Here is a 17,441-nt window from a genome sequence, read left to right as displayed (position 1 = left end):
CCCCCTGTTAAAACTTCACAATACATAACTTACATGTAAACCTGGGCAGCCTATTAAACCTACCAAGTTGTGCCAACCACTCATACATGTAAGTTATGTAACACAACTAACACAAGCCAGCAAACAAATTCTGACAAATAATTCAGTCACAGCCACACCACAAGTATGGCAACAAACCAACAAACCAGCAAACAAATTTTAACAAATAATTCAATCACTACCACATCACAAGTGTGGTAACAAAAGATAATAAGAGCATCTCTTGCAATATTTCCATAGAGTTAAAGAAGGCAGAAAGTGTGTAAAGCAGTAGCTAGCTATAATTAGTTACAAACTTCCAAAAAATAGCTTTTCTAAAACATTTAAAGAGCAACTACTATATAGAGTTTAGTCCATGACTTATAGAAAAGAAAGCCTATTAAACTTAATAAGTTTTCTTTCCTATAAGCAAGAGTTAATTTATCAATTATCAGTTAGAAAAGCACTGTCCAAAAAAACTTCCAAATTGCATCCAAAAATCTGCCTCCTATACAAAATGTGTGTCCTTCCTCCTACAAGAAAATGGGCAAAAAGATATTTATCAATAAAAAATATAAGGACAAGACCAACAAATACAGAATAGTTATAACAAAAAACAATAGAGAAAGCAGAACCAAACTCAATATAAGGGCAGAAACTTACCCAGTTTTTGATTAGTCATCAATGTTAATTGAGATACCTTTGCTTGAGCTTGAACTTCCACCACCTCTTGCTGCTTGACGTATAACTAGAAAGAGAAAGAAATGAAGACTATTAGATTAAATTTCATTTGCTTAAGACACATTTAATAGCACTTAATAGACAAAGTTTGGAAGTTAACATATTACCTAAATCATGAAATTCATCTTCCAAGACCTCTACCTCATCTTTTGATTTGCGAAAAGAAATTGGAACCAAGGCTTGAAGCCAGTCTTGTGCACAAACCAGATTTTGAACCATAAGTGGGGAGAGTGAACTCCGAAATGGATCAAGTATGCGTCCTCCGGTACTAAACGCTGACTCAGATGCAACAGTAGAAACAGGTACAGCCAGCACATCCCTAGCCAATTTGGATAGCACTTGATATCTATCTGAATTGGCCTTCCACCACCCTAATATCTCAAATTTCACATCCCCTCTTCTACTTTCATAATTTTCAGCCAAATATTTGTCAATCTCATTGCTACACCCTATGGACTGCTCAGCCTCCAAAAACCGTTCAAACCTAGAATTAACCATCACATATGGATCACTACAACCTATTGACTCACCTTCTATGTGTGTCCTCTCCCTCTCACTTGCTACTTGTACATTTGATGAATCAACACGAGAATAAAAATCATACAACTTGACCAAGGCACCCCTCACCAATTCAACCATCACATCAGCCACTTCATTTCCATAAATTTCAGAAAAACAGAACTTCAAAAACCTCAACTTCTTTCTTGGATCAAGAATCACAACCACATACAAGAGATGATTCATTTTATCCCCTTTCCCCCAATACTTATCAAACTTAGATTCCATTTTAGTTGCCATGTTTTTCAAGAGGTGGTTTTGTGATTTACTTAAATTGGAAATATTCTCTTGAATGACAAACATCTCATCAAAAAAGGTGTTGGCAGTAACATACAAAGAACCTGAAAACTTTTTTGTGGCATTGTAAAAAAGCTTCAAAAACCCCACAAATATCCTACAATTTTGAAAATCAATACTACTAGGAGATCCCATACCACCACTATTCTCCTTGTTCATAAAATATGAAGAATAACTATCATCCTCAAAGTCCATACGTATGAACACTTTTTCAAATTTTTGTGCGGTTTCTAACATGAGGTAGGTAGAGTTCCACCTAGTTGGTACATCTAGACAAAGAAGAGACTTAGACTCAATACCTAATCTCTCCACAAAACCCACAAAAGTTTGATTCCTATTTGGTGAGGACTTCACATACCTCACAGCTTCACGCACCTTTGCAATGGATGCATCAATTTCTCTCATACCATCCCCCACAATCAAATTTAGGATATGTGCACAACACCTCATGTGTAAGAACTCATGTTCTAAAACAGTCCCCTCCCAATCTTTAGTTACATTCTCCAAAAACTTAATAGTGGCACCATTTGAGCTAGCATTGTCCACTGTTAAAGTGAATATGCCATTAATACCCCACTCACGCAAACACAACTCAATCTTTCTACCTATAGTCTCTCCCTTATGGTCTTCAACTTGACAAAAATTCAAAATTCTCTTATGTAACTTCCAATCATCATCAATAAAATGACCTGTAAGGGACATATAACACAGATTTTGAATACTCGTCCATGTGTCCGTAGTAAGACACACCCTACGACCCTTCAAAGCCCCCCTTAGTTTCTCTCTCTCAACACCATAAATGCTAATCACATCCCTAGCTATAGTTTGACGAGATGGGATATCCCTAATTCGCAACTTAGGTTGTAAGGTTGTTGCATATCTTTGAAACCCATACCCTTCAACAAACCTAAAAGGCAACTCATCTATTATAACCATTTCAGCAAGTGCCTTTCTAGAAGCCTCAACAGTAAAGGCTGTCGGTACAAGCTGAAACCCTTCCTCCCCATCCATTTTAGGTTCAAACATTAAGGTTTGTTGCCCACTAAGTATCTTTCTATTAGGGTTTTTAACACAGATTGGTGTATGATTCAACAAATTAGCAGTACCATGCCCCTTACTATCAGCTAGATAAGTTTTTTGACAGTAATTACAAACAGCCTTAAAATGACCATCACCAATATCTACTTTTTCAAAATGGTTCCAGGCAATAGGCTTTTTCCTATTAGTACAGACATTGCCTTTACCTTTAGGTGGAAGTAGGGGAACCTCAGCATGGGCAGTAGGTACAGCTTGGGCAGCTTGGGCAACAGGTTCAGTTGTGGCAGTAGGTGTTGCTTGGGAAGGGGATGCATCACTTGAGGGTTCCATAACCTATAAACATCAAATTTATAGATTAGCAAACAACCATAAAAGTAACACACAAACAATAACAAGAAGTTAAAAGAGAAAGAAAGGATACCTCAAAGAACTCTCAGCTATCAGGGATTTAACCTTGAAAAGGAAGCAAAAAGCCTAGGATTTCAACTCCTGTATAAAATTAACATTTCAAAATTTTAAGTTAAGAAAGCAAAATGAATCAAACGAGTAATAAAATACAATCACATAAGAAAATAAGAATGTGGATTTCATCTTTTTAAAATAGAGGCTCATCTTCTTCTTTTTTATACAGTGAAGATGCAAGTACATTGATCATAGAAAACGAAACAAAACAAAGAATAAAACAGGCAGATAAGAAAATAAAAATGTGTTTGGATTTCATCTTGTTAAAATAGGGGTTCATATTCTTTTTTTACAGTGAAGATACAAGTATATTGATCATTAAAAAAAAAAACAAACAAGGAATAAAATAGGGCAGATACAAATCACACTCAGAGCACTACCATAATGAGTCAAAGCAAGAAAATGATAAACCCAGGGAGCACTAACAAATCACACACAGAGCACTAACAAAATGATAAACCCAGATTGGGCAAAAAAAGAGGAAATAACACATATTTGCCGAATGAAAATAACACTCAGTAGCAGATCACAACATTAAAGAACACATATTTGTACAAGGTGAAATGAAAATTAGATTCCTTATAATGCATTTAACAATCTGAGAGACTATTAACAAATAAGTTTGATTTCTAGCATCAATGAAGAACGGATTAACAATCTGAGAAACTATTAACAAATAAGTTTGATTTCATATTTGCCGAATGCAATTAAGTAGCAGATCACAACATTAACAAATAAAATAAAATAAAGCTTAGCAATTTCTAGCATCAATGAAGAACGGATTATACCATACAAAGGACTGAAAATCATCAAGCTTTCCTCTTTATTTGCCGAATCACAAACACAAAATACAGAAAAAGAGGGATGAAATAGGAAGGAAGAAACTTTACCTGATCTGAGACTAGGAAGCCGAGTCTGAGAGGCTGAGTGTTAAGGAGTAAAGGGATTTGTTTGTTTCAAAATAAAAATAAGAGATTTTGAAATCACTAGAGACTAGAGAGACTAGAGAGCAGAGAGAACGTAGAACACTCGGGAAAAGTCCAATTTATAAGAGAGAGATATGAGGGAAAATCTGATTTTGATTTTGATTTTGAGAAGTGTAGCCAAGTTGAGTCTTGAAACCCTAAACTATGATTCATGAACAGAGGCATGGGAAAGATCAAATCTGAGTTTGATTTGAAGGGTAGCCGACTAGCCATTTGGGGCTGGACCGGCTGGTAGAGAGAGATAGAGAGAGAGAGAGAGAGAGTGAAGCCTGAAGAGAATTAGAGGAAAGTGAAGACGGAAGAGAGTTAGTGAGGAGGCCGAAGACTAGAGAAGAGTGAAGAGACTTGGAGAGTGAGAGAGAGAAGGCTGGACTCTGAAGTGTTAGTGAAGAATGAAGGGAAAGTTTAGGCTTTTGGAAAGTTTAGGCTTTTAGATTTTTAGTTCCAATTTTAGGCTTTTAGTTTTAGGCTTTTGAGACTTTACAGAGAGAGAGAGAGAGAGAGAAGGCCGGACTGAAGAATGAAGGGAAACTGGGAAAGTTTAGGTTTTTAGAGTTTTAGTTCCAATTTTAGGCTTTTGAGTTGAGACTTAGAGTTTAGTTTTAATTTTTTAGCCGTTCTGAAGACTTATGGGCAGCTGGTGATTTGATGTTTACTTTTTGAGTGGAAAGAAATTTGTGGTGCACAGCAGGCAGCAGCACAGGTGCCGTGTGGTTCTCAATGAGGCAGAAACAACAGTGCTCCATCTTGTCAATTATCAGTCCACTGACTCTCAGTTCACGTGATCTGCCCCTGGATCAGAATTTTTTTTTTTTTTTTTTTAAACTTCGGTCGGGTCGGTTTGTACGGGTTTTTAAACCCTTAACCCGCAACCCGAACCGAATATTCTGGTTTCCTGAGAGAAGGAACCGAACCCGAACTGCCAAAAGCTTCAGGCCGACCCGTTGGGCTTCGGGTCGGTCGGATTCGGGCGGTTTGAACGGGTCCTGAACCCGTTGGACAGCCCTATTTCCAGGTATGTAACCCACTCTAAAAAAAAAAATTTGACAGTTGCATATTTATGGTTAGATTGAACTTTTTAATACCCAATCAATTTTGGGAGAGGTTCGGCCTTGAGTGTTTTAGGTACCTTTAATAACCAAACCTATTTTACTAAAACAAATCAATTTATCAAAATATTTATTATTTTACCAAATTGCTCCTAACAGTGGCGGAGTCAGTTTGATTTAAGAGAGGAATAAAATTTATACATGATTACACTTGCAAATGGCTCTCTCTCTCTCTCTCTCTCTCTCTCTCTCTCTCTCTCTCTCTCTCTATATATATATATATATATATATCTCGCTAGGATTGAGCTAATGACATTGTGAATCTTGATTCTTTTAGCATTCAAACTCTATCTTACAAGTTAGAACAAGGTAATAGTGATGTGCATATGACTTTTAGTGCTGACCCCAACACTAATGCAAGCTTGGAAGTTTGAAGGTTATAACACCAGCCACAAATATCAAATTCTGCCTTCCACAAGAACACTTTCATTTTCAAAAAAAGTATATAAATGATCCTCTTAACCTTAAACCACACAAATTTCTACTAATATGCTCTAAAATTAAATTTCAAAGAATACAAGAAAAAAATAAATAAGCAAAAAAATATGCGATAAACTACACATTCTTTCTTCCTGTTTTTTTCCAACCTAAATAATTTTGACTTGCATGTTTAGTATGCTACAAGACTTTCAGTCTTAAATCTAAAAGGTCTTGAAGATAGAAAAAACTTATTCTGCATCCTATTTCTGATGCAACTTCGTATGACTCCTGGAGAATGGCTCGTGTAGAGCGCTCACATATCCAATGGACCCCAAACATTTGGATCATCAGAGGATTGTGGATCTCCTAATAAGGTTCCAATCTTAGGCTTAGCTGCTTGATTTGGGAACTTCCAAAATGAATCAGAGTTCTCAAAGAAGATATAAAATACAACAGCTGATGCCAAAAACATTCCTAACAGCAACATATAGATCTGCCACTCTGCATGTTTGACAGAAATTCTGGTTAAAAGGGCCAAATAAAAACACACACACACGCATTATATAAATAAATAAATATATATATATATAGAGAGAGAGAGAGAGAGAGAGACCTTTCCAATCTGCTGGAACACTTAGCTTGGTCACCACAGCTCCCCATTCAGTAGTAGTAGTAAGCACAACCCTGCAGGAATGCATCCCACCCACATATAATTGAGAAGCCAAAACCAGAACGGAAAACCATAAAAGATCTAGACTGATGACAATAGGCTTATATCAAGGTAGATTTTCAAGAGTATCTCTTCAAAAAACATTTTGCAATCAAGTCTTTTAATTTTGTTTTCTTACAAATTACATTCTACGACTGATATTTTGAAAAAGAAATAAACATACCTAGACTTGTGACAAGTGACTTAAAATTTTAGCATTTAAAAACTAAAGAATAAAAAATATCATTAAAATAGATGTCAGGATCAATTATCTGGATGGAGTAACCATAAAGATGCCAGAAGAAACTTTAAGAAACAATCATGTGCGGGCTAGCATTTATCATTCATATAGCATACATGATCACAGAGTATGTTTCCATAGGGTTATAGCCACATTAACGACTCTAAAAGCTAGACTCCCAAACTTTTAACTCCTCCAATCACTAAACTCATAACAAACTCTAAAATCAAAAAGGGAACAAACTGGAGTCATATATATTTTTGTGCAGACTAAAGTCCTCCCAGTCACTAATTTTATTTTAGATTTTCTTCTTAACTCATTCAATTATGCTGCAATTATATTGTTATGATTCCTTGAAGTGTTTTCCCCTACTTCATGCTTGTCACTTTATAAGCCAAGAGCTCCAAAGGGGATTTTTCCTTCTAGCATCAATTCCATTCCTACATTTAATATAATTATTTATATTTGACTAATAACAATCAATCATTTATCTCCACGACTTTTTATTATTAGAGGTTGTTAGAAGTATGTGGTCTAATTCTAACAGGGGTTACAAATGTCACAGTTGTTCACCCAGCCACTTGAAGAGTGTTTTAACTCCTTCAGTTACTACAGAAAACCCTACCATTATGGGAGAACCCTTCATCTAGAACTTTTTAGGATATGTATTTCAAACTAAGTGAGGGCAACCAGGTTTGTCAACAGGCCAGGATTTTTTGTGGTGAACGTCAAAAAAGAATCCATGCAAAGAATTTTGACATAAACTTCCAGATGTGATCCTGGATATTGACATGTAGAGTGGGCACTATCATCTCAGCCATTGATTGTAACTTTATTGACCTGGCAGCTGTTAAGTAAACATGGACCTCGGTGGCCAATAAACCAAAAAGAGTCATATCCAAATGCAACAAGATCTCAATGACTGGCCAACAGAAAGGGAGGAAAAACAACAAAAGAACAATACCAAACGTCAGATTTACCCCCTGTGACCTTAAATAGTGAGGAGAGAGAGAGAGAGAGAGTTGTTACTTTTCCAAACCAATAAAAAGGTTACAAAGTACACCCAGAATAAAGTAGGCAGGGACACAGGAAGCATTACAAACTTTATAAAAACAAGTGTTTTACAAAGATGGGAAGAACAAAATTTATGATGCTGATCTGAATTTCAAGAATAGGGGATACCAGACAAAGTCCTTTGAAGTTGTGTCTAAAAGTTAAAATCTTAGAAATAAAGCAAAATAGACCTTGAAGACACTACAAGAGAGAGAGAGGAAAACAAATTCACGTTTCTACATTCAAAACATTCAGTAAATCATTTATCTGTATAATGGTCTATCCAATGTTGAAATGTTGACCTATACTCAGATTCTGTCTTCCTTACAAAAATCAAGGACCATTTTTCTATGAATATATTGATTTCTAAAAGTGATAAAAAGAAAGTTATGGCAATTCAGCATAGTAATACCAAAGAAATAACTTATCAAAAAAGTAATACCAAAGAAATAATAAGTTTCTCCATCAATAGATAAGAAATTGTTATTGGTGGAGCTGACCTTTCACTGGGACAAAACTCTAGCGTCTCAATGCCAGCACCCAGGTGTAGCCTCTTACTTGTGTGGGAGACCTCCATTTTCTTTACGTCAACTACACATATGTCTCCATCTTTGCTTCCCCTAAAGGAATAAAAATTAACATATTACTCAAAAAAAATCAATCACAAAATTCTGAAAACAAAATCTACTTAATGAAGTCATCATAGCACCATTTTCCCCCAACGAAACAACAAATTGAACTTATATTTCTTCTTTTTACATGTAAAGAACATTCCTCTCTCTTCTATTGCTCCATAGCTATTTAAAAAAGTTTTTCATGTAAAAGTTAGTGGGGCATCATCTGACAAGAGAGAAACAAATGTGGTGAGTTATTTCCAAATATGCAGTGGTAAAACTTTTAAGTGAATAAAGTCACTAGTTTTTGTTAAGAAAGATATTAAGGGTGGTCAAATAATTCAATGTAGCATCCATGCACAGGAAGAGTTTCCTTTATGAAATAGTACAACAACAAAGCCTTAGTCCCAAATTTTTGGGGTCAAATATGGATCCTCAACAAATTAATTAGGGTCGGCCACATGTATTCTTTTTTTTTATTTTATTCTATCTGAAGTCATATTCTCTGTTACTTTCCCTAATTAACATGTACTTTTTTATTACTTCTACTAACATTATTTTTGGTCTTCCTCTACCTTTATGAAATAGTAGAGATGAAAGTAAATAATTACAGTAATGTTGAAAATGCAAGCTCATACATCAGTAAAAGCAAGTTTCCTTTTTCCTGGAATTAATAGTAAAATAATTCTAGCTATCAAATAACAGAAGCCAAAGTACAAAATTAAGTGCTTACAGAGCAAGATATTTCCCATCCAGGCTTATGGACATTATAGAAGCAGGTTTTCTAAGCAGCCTCTTATACCCAATTTTATTCCATGTACTTATGTCCCAAACTCCAGTTGCGGCCTTATTACCTGTTCATTTGATACAAATAAGTTGCTGAAAATAATGATGAAACAATTTATTCACTATAAAGATGAGATTGATAATTAACGACCTTTCTGAAAAGTGCAAAAAAGGAATGGTTTTGTTCCATCCTTAGAAAACCGACATAATTCAATCTTTTCATCCTGGAGGAAACAGACACCACATGAGACATCAAGATATAAGGGATATCTGCATAATACCACCACAGACTTTTAAATTAGATAAACCATACCGAGTTGCGAGTCAAAGTAGTCAAGGGAGCACCATCTTCTGTCTTCCATATTCTTGCTGCACCATCAGTAGATGTTGAAGCTAAAAACTCCGAGTCTAGGCTAGAGTATGATAAACAGAGAAAGCCAAAAATTCAGCACTTAGCTCTGCAATATCTCCAACTCTCTTTCAAAATTCTTTTCCGCCAACAATTGGGGGGAAAAAGTAAAGGCAATACTGTTTTATTTACACTTTATATATATGAGTAAAGGATATTCAGTTGGCAATCTGATGGTGTGTGTGTGTGTGTGTGTGTGTGTGTATATATATAAGAAAAGGATATTCAGTTGACAATCTGATGGTTCTCGAATCTCCAATAACATTAAATGATTCTCTATAAGAGTACTACAAGACAATAGTTTGAAATCTTCTCACTCTCCAATACAACCACACTATCATTCCAAGAATACATTTATTGAAGGGCTCTCAAATTGCATCTGTAGCAATATATGAAGCCAGCACTTTTTCAAAACAAAAGTGGTGGTCTTTCTCTCTCGCCTAAAATAAAGAATAAGGACAAAAAAAAAAAAAAATACATTTCCTTGAAATCTTTTTTTTGATAAGTAAGAAGAGAATATTATTAGAAAAGAAAAGTAAGAGAAACAAAAAGAGTTCACGGTAGTGAACAATGGAAAAAGCTAATGAATAACTTCCTTGAAAAATTCAAATCTCATAAAAAGCTAGTTCATCAAAATACCAAAAGGGAAACAGTCCATATCGTAGTAGCTCAACTAAACCAAAAGTGTACTTATTATTTATGTTTTTCCTGCATAAAATTGTTTTTAGTGTCTTGGCACTCATCAACTAAGATAAATAAACATTAGTGGAAAGTCATGGAAAAAAAGGTTTGAATACCATATTGTGGATTGCAACACAATATGTTCTATCAAATATGGGGGTTTGAGGATGCAAAAATTGGGCACATACAATCAGTTCCATAGTAGGTAAATGGCTATGGCGTTTTGGGTAGGAAGGCAATCAGTCATGGAGGCAAGTTGTTGGTGTGAAATAGGGAGAAATGGGATCAATCAACTATTCCCAGAATTGTATGATATTGCAGTAGAAATGGATGCCTCAATTAACTCTTACTTGAAGACTCAAAATGATGGGGCTCACATTTGTAAAACATCATATGTGACTCTAGTGATGGGGAGCTGCGGCAGATTGAATGAGTCGAGGGTCCAGATCAAATGAGGTGGAGTTTGAATATTAATGGAAAGTTTCGTGTCAGATCTTATTATAAAGCTTTAAGAGGCTCTGTAGATATTGCATTCCCTTGGAAAAGTATCCAGTGTACTAAAGCTCCAACAAGAGTTGCATTCTTTGTGTGGACAACAGCATGGGGGAAGATCTTAATGGGGGACAACCTTATTCATAGAGGCATTATTATTGTAGACTGGTGATGTATGTGTAAGAGTAATAGAAAAACTGTGGATTATTTGCTGTTGCATTGTGCAGTTGTTCATGAATTGTGGGGTTCTATAATTGAGTTCAAAGTGTAAAGCCTATAAAAGTAGAAGATATTCTATTTTGGTGAAGGAATTGGTTTGTTAAGCACAGAAGATTGTTCGGAACATTGCCCCTTTGTGCTTAATGTGGGTGGTATCGAGGGAGAGAAACAATTGCACTTTTAATTGAGTGGAGGTCTTGATCATTGAAATAAAGTCATTGTTTTTTAGATTCTTATTTAGGTAATCTAGAGTTCTAGGAAGTAGTGACTAGTGAGATACATTCTATTTTAAATTTTATTTACTCTCTCAGAGATTGTAGTTCCATATACTGTCATTCTTTAGAGTCCAGGATGTTTCTCCTCTTCTTGAATAAAATGCATTACTTTAGAAACAAAATAATAAAATAAAATAACCATAAAAAATAAAAATAAAAAAACATGTTTAATGAATTTAAAGAGACAATACATATACATATGACCTAAAGTTACCTAAAATCCATATCCCGCACAGATATATGTGCTTTTGGTTCATCTAAAATAATGCGCAGGCTTGGCCACTCCAAAATCCTAAGACGTCCATCCTATATTTGATTAATAAATATATCATCACAGTGGTTTGATATAAAAACAGTTCAAACATGCAGTGCCAGAAAGCATACGATAATGATTGATTAAATTATATGTTATTGGTTACCTCCCCACCAGTGGCAAATCTAGATCCATCAACGCTAAAAGCTATGCATTTCAGTGGACCAACACCTTGGAGAGGAGGAAGTTCCTTGGCCAATAGCCTTGTCTGTGAATCATGACTGACCAACTCAAACAATCTGCAAATTAAAAAAGAAATCACCTTATTATAGTTCTAGACCCTTTCGAATGTATGGATAGCTAGCAATGCTTAAAGACATGTAGCTTCCAAAAAAAAAAAATAATAAAGACAATAAAATGACCAGAGGATATTGAGTGGCAAGCAGAACTTGCTATTTTTACAAGAAAATGTACTGACCGCCTTTCACTCTCTTTTTTTAACCCCTTTCTCTTAGAGATCATTTTAAAGACCTATCATAATATTCACACAATATCTTGAGCACAAAATGATGTTCTGCAGATTAATGGGAAAATGTTCTCATAAAACAAAATGCCAAGGATCCGGCAGAGAGCACCAGCAAAGATGAAGTTAACTTCTGGCTTCCCCATATTCTGGCAAGCAGTAACTATAGAATTAGAGTTTATTAGGTAAGCCTTGCAAAAGCACAAGAGCTTGAACAAAAACAACTAAGCCTACAATAGAACAACTGAAGCGCAACTGTTGCATGGCTAGAGAAGAAACATCCTCTTTGGAAGCCTAAGATTAAGGCAAAACCAAAAGCCTTTTTGGTCCAAGAACAAGTGCCTATGGTAGTTAACTAGTTTTATTTTCTTTTATAGTAATTGGCTTTTCAATAGTCAAGCATATTTTCGCAATTCCATAATTTTTTGGTGTAGAACTTAAATTTGAAATTATCAATAGGCAAGTCTTATCAGTTTATAGGCTTTTGTGTAGACTTTGGTCCAATCCAATCAGGAGTTTGGTTACTATTCAAAGTATAGTCTTACTAAGAGAAGTGCAGATATAGAGAATATATAATTTTTTTTTTTAAATTATGGAAGGCATGTGTGCCCTACTGGGAAGCTTTCTCTCTTTCATTCCCTTCTCCTTCTCTTTTTCCTACTTACAGTTCACTTCACTATATGTAGCATTAATTACACAGCCTCAAACAGCTACCATTTTTTTTATCTGTTTTCTTCCATTTAAGCTCCAAACCATAACCCTTTTCTCATAACTTGAGAAACCCTTAAACCCCAGATCTTTCTCAAACCTTCTGACAGCAACTGACCCTTCCAGACTACCTTAAAACCGAAATTTGTTGCTACCAGGAAATGCCGGCATCCAGTTTGCTCTAAAAATACAATCCACTACCTATAACTAGGTAAGACAGCCATAAACCAAAATAATAAAAGGCTATCTATGTCAACGATGACTGTTGAACATGATGGGCCCAATGCAGGACCAGCTCTAGGCCTAGGCCTAATGGTGTAGGACGTGTAGGTGAACAGCAATATATAAAATAACATAACAGAACAGAACAGAAACCTTAAGCATCACCACCTAAGGTTTGGTGTCACCACCAAACAAAACACATTCTCAACTCATAAGATTCGTATTCAAATTCTAATTTCCTTCACGATTACAAGAGCACTAGTTTAATAAGGTTTAGAAATTACATATATATTTTTTTTAAAAAAAACATCTAATTAAATTCCATAAAACCCTCAAAATTAAAACCAAATTCATCAGAATTCAAATTATAAAAATAAAATCTTAAATAATTTATGCACTTAACCATTATTCTAACATTACTAAACTCCATTAACATATTACTATCTATTTTAAAAAGTTCAGACTGGTCAAATAGCTTCCAAACCCCATTACATATAATCCAGAGGTGAACCTATAAAAGCCACCAGCGGTGCTTGATTAAGAGAGGCCATGCCACTGATCTCAGGGTTAAATGGCACTTCCACCCCCAATTAGAATGGCCCAGTAGGTGAGATCATGGGTTCATGTCCAATTGGGTGCATGAGTTGTTGACCAATCAGTAAACAGACACACAAACACACAGACGGATACAGTAGCACAAGTTCTGAATGAAGCACACTCGCAGTTTAAGAATGAAACCTAATATCCAATGATCAAATTGGTTCTTAGACTTTTGATTTGAACAATCAGTGTCCAATGATCAAATTGGCTCTAAAATAACTGTAATTTTGACAAATATCATTCTTCAACTTTAAAGCAGGTGCCAGTTTGGTTAGACTTTCAATTTGAACAATTACTGTCAATTTGACCAATTGACATAACTTGTTAATTTGTCACAAACCTAATCTCCAACTATCAAATTGGTTCTTAGGCTTTTGATTTTTGAACAATTAGTGTCCAATGATCAAATTGGCTCTAAAATAACTGTAATTTTTACAAATATCATTGTTTGACTTTAAAGCGAGTTTCAATTCGGTTCCCTAACTTTCCATTTGAACAATTTAGTGTCCAATAATCAAATTGACATAACTTGTTTGATTTGCTAATAATCAAATTGACACTCATTTTTTTTTCCAAGGGTGATATCCAAAAAAAAAAAAAAAAAAAAACTTATAATAACCGTACTACAAAAATAACAACAATTGTCATAAAAATCAATAAGAACAAAGTAAATGGTATGAGAAATTGTGATACAATTGATCCCAATGCAATAAACTCGCAGTTTAAGAATGAAACCTAATATCCAATGATCAAACTGGTTCTGAAGACTTTCAATTTGAACAATTAGTGTCCAATGATCAAATTGGCTCTAAAGCAACAGTAATTTTTACAAATATCATTCTTTGGCTTTAAAGCGAGTGCCAATTTGGTTCTTAAACTTTCAATTCGAACAATTAATGTCCAATAATCAAATTGACAAAGGTGCTATTGATTCATAAAAACCAATAAGAACAAAGTAAAGGGTATGAGAAATTATGAAAATTGATGAAAAAGAAACTCACTTGCAGCCACCCTTTGTGGTAGAGCACACAATCTCATCACCGCTTGGGTGCACCGTAATCGTAACTGGATCACCATCTACTTCTTCAAGAACATACGTGGTCTAAACCCCCAAAAAAAAAAACCCCAGTTAGATAAAAATCCCAGAAGTCGGTGAGAAAGTCATTGCCAAAACAGTTGCAACGGTTAATAAAAACAGTTGGAAATTTGTTTTTTTTTGTTTGTTTTTCAAAAACAGAATAACAAACTCCAAAAACGACGGCGTTTTGTAGAGAGAGAGAGAGAGAGAGAGACCAGAGGCGAGGAAGAGAGAGAAGCGGTCTTGGGGTCGAAGGAGAAGATCTGAAGCACAGAAGGAGAGGAATCAGAATCGCCACGCTTCTTCCTGGACCTCGCTAACACAGCCAGATTCACTTTCTCGGGTCTCCGGATCCACGACCCGCACGCCACCGGACCCTGACTCGACCCGCTTTCTTCTTCCATCTGAAAATGCTAACACAAATTTCTGTTTCTTCAAAACAGTTTTATCTTATTTTTGAAAGACTCTGTGTCTGTGTGTTGTGTGTTTTTAAGAAGTGGATTGGGATTTTTTTAATTTGTTTATTTTTGGTATATAATGGGGTGTGTGGGGGGTGGGGCCTACTTAAGAAACACCGTCGCAATTGGCTACAAATAACAATGTCAACTCCGTCGAGGCTTGTTGTGTTTTGGGGTTAGAACTTAGCAGAAGATATTCCCCGAGGATACCGCGGGAAGTGTATTATGACGTTGCTTCTTCGGTGGAGGTTTGCTCTATTCTGTCATTACATTTTTGAAAAATTTAAAAAAAAAAAAAAAAAAAAAAAAAAAACATTTTCTATGATAGAATTTCTTTTTTTTTTTAATTATTTCCCACTTGTAATGATAGGATTTATAATGATTGAATTCTAATTGATTGAAATTATTATTATTTAAGTGAAGAGGTGTGGGTTCAAATAAAACCCAAATGGAGTACCACTCAAACCCATTTTAAAATGTTATTTAGGTCATAGTAATAAGAAATTTATAAATAATATAAGAGTTGGACTTTTTTGAACTATAACTTTTTTCTTGCTCTTATCTTTATTTTATTCCTACACACAAAAATTATACTAGATTTATTATTGGAATTTTAATTTGATAATAAAATTTCTTTAAAATTATTGGTAAAATATAAAAATCATCCTTGAAATTTGGGCTAATGTCTAGCATTACCCATGCTTTTCGGAAATATCTAATTTTCCCCTAATCACAAACTGCACTTAATATTGTTTGTGCTCATTTTTCTAAAAAATAATTTTTGGTCAATTTAATTACCACAATGCGATTACGGAGTGATTATATTATGGAAATGACAAAATTTGGTTACAAACTTGATTATGGCCTAGAACTATAACTCCCACTAAAAACATTTATAAAGCTATATATTTTGAAAATATAACCGTTAGATTGCATGTTATTTGTGTTTTTAACACACACGTCAAATTTCATATCAATCAAATATTATTTACTATTCGATCCATTAACTTTTTTTTTATATATAATTTAAAATTATAAAAACTTGAAATTTAAATATTTGATTGATGACATATCTATTAATTTTTGATTTTCTGAAAATTTTACAAGCATAGAAGATATAAAATGAAAATGTAATTTAACGGTGGATTTGTCAAATTTTGTCCTTATGAAAATTTTATGCATAGGAGACTATCCAGACAGTAAATACTAAATACTAAATAGTGTAGATGAAAAATGAAGTTGAAAAAATAGTTGGATAAATAAATAAATCAAACAGTATTAACTATTAAGTGTGGTTTGTGCTTAGAGTAAATTAGATATTAGTATTTTTTTAAATCTTTTTTTTTTAGAGAGTTTCAACCTATGACATCTGCTCCTGATAATAGCTCTTTATTATCAGACCAAGATACCAATCAGTTTTTGGTGTAGGCGGGATTGAACCCCAGATCTCTTATACAACCATAAGAGATTTTACCAGTTGAGCTAACTAGAATCCACGTATTTTTTTAAATCTAAGTAGTGCCTGATATTAGTTCAATCTTAGGATAATTTTTAGTAATATAATTTTACTTGAAATTAGTATTATTTAAACTTTTTTGTACACAATTTTTTTTTATCTATTTCTTTTATATTTTTTTTAGTAGAATCCATTTCTTTTATTTATTTTTTTTTTCTTTACCACGAAACTTCACATCACCAACTTGTTGAGTGCGGATTTGGTGTTTGACTTTATTTGTTGCTTTCTTAGAAAAATATAAAAAGAGAAAACAAGGTATGTGATATTGAAAAGAAAAATATTTTATTTTCTTGAGAGCACACTTTTATATATATATATATAGTAATACCTATTCACCCATTACCAACCGGGAAAACGCTACATTTTTCTAGCTAAAAGATTCGTTTGCCTTAAAAATTATTATATTCTGTAATTCTAATTGAGAATGACTGGAATAAAGATACGAGTAAAAAAAATAGTAGTCATCCCTTTTTTAAGAATTTAGGGGAAATAGATTGGAACGATATTAAATTCTTTCAAATGTGAGATGGGGACCAGAATTTTAGGGATAGATCTTTTCTACTAACCTTAAGGAAAAAATCAAATATATATATGGGGATGAAATTTGGTGATACAATGGAACCGCAACAAAGACTTAAAATTACTAAGGGTGAGTTTGGTTCAGCTTTTTGAAAAAGTGCATAATGAAAAAGTGGAGTTTTGTAAAAGTGCATAATGAAAAAGTGGAGTTTCAAAAAGCTGAGTGTTTGGTAAAAGCTGTTAAAAAGTGCATAATGAAAAAGCTAAGTGTTTGATAAAAACTGTTAAAAGTGGCTTTTTGAGGGATAAATGACCAAAAAGGACAATGTATATATAAGGGATATTTCAAACTTTTTTTTTTTTTTTTTGTGGATGTGAGTTTATTTCATACTTATTATAAATCATCTATTTCATATACTTACTAAACAATAATAATAATAATATTAATTAAATCTA

At 34.1% G+C, this 17,441-nt stretch overlaps 2 protein-coding genes across 2 annotated transcripts; both read right to left on the bottom strand.

The window, feature by feature from the left end:
• Window positions 1–349: 349 nt before the first annotated feature.
• LOC126722959 (zinc finger BED domain-containing protein RICESLEEPER 2-like) lies at window positions 350–4,629 on the bottom strand. The gene is made up of 5 exons (XM_050426123.1): window positions 4,005–4,629; window positions 3,074–3,141; window positions 867–2,985; window positions 682–766; window positions 350–551 (listed from the first exon to the last, which is right to left on the bottom strand). The coding sequence occupies exons 3-4, from the start codon at window positions 2,980–2,982 to the stop codon at window positions 693–695; spliced, it is 2,190 nt and encodes a 729-aa protein (XP_050282080.1). The 5' UTR covers window positions 2,983–2,985; window positions 3,074–3,141; window positions 4,005–4,629; the 3' UTR covers window positions 350–551; window positions 682–692.
• Window positions 4,630–5,603: 974 nt separating this feature from the next.
• Window positions 5,604–15,103, bottom strand: LOC126722958 (SEC12-like protein 1). Its single transcript, XM_050426122.1, has 10 exons — window positions 14,708–15,103; window positions 14,416–14,516; window positions 11,528–11,660; window positions 11,323–11,414; window positions 9,346–9,445; window positions 9,184–9,256; window positions 8,980–9,100; window positions 8,133–8,252; window positions 6,243–6,313; window positions 5,604–6,130 (listed from the first exon to the last, which is right to left on the bottom strand). The coding sequence occupies exons 1-10, from the start codon at window positions 14,894–14,896 to the stop codon at window positions 5,943–5,945; spliced, it is 1,188 nt and encodes a 395-aa protein (XP_050282079.1). The 5' UTR covers window positions 14,897–15,103; the 3' UTR covers window positions 5,604–5,942.
• Window positions 15,104–17,441: the final 2,338 nt, after the last annotated feature.

This window comes from Quercus robur, chromosome 4 (assembly GCF_932294415.1).
Source record: "Quercus robur chromosome 4, dhQueRobu3.1, whole genome shotgun sequence".
Taxonomy (NCBI): Eukaryota; Viridiplantae; Streptophyta; class Magnoliopsida; order Fagales; family Fagaceae; genus Quercus; species Quercus robur.
The sequence above is the reverse complement of the archived record's forward strand: the minus strand, read 5'-3'. Positions and strand labels throughout refer to the sequence as shown.

Coding starts and splice junctions, on each gene's coding strand:
- LOC126722958 (XM_050426122.1), bottom strand. CDS start 14,896: ATGGAAGAAGAAAGCGGGTCGAGTCAGGGTCCGGTGGCGTGCGGGTCG. Junction 14,517..14,707: donor CTCTCTCTTCCTCGCCTCTG/GTCTCTCTCTCT, acceptor TTGGGGGTTTAG/ACCACGTATGTTCTTGAAGA. Junction 6,131..6,242: donor TGTTCCAGCAGATTGGAAAG/GTCTCTCTCTCT, acceptor TCAAACATGCAG/AGTGGCAGATCTATATGTTG.
- LOC126722959 (XM_050426123.1), bottom strand. CDS start 2,982: ATGGAACCCTCAAGTGATGCATCCCCTTCCCAAGCAACACCTACTGCC. Junction 767..866: donor AGATGAATTTCATGATTTAG/GTAATATGTTAA, acceptor TTCTCTTTCTAG/TTATACGTCAAGCAGCAAGA.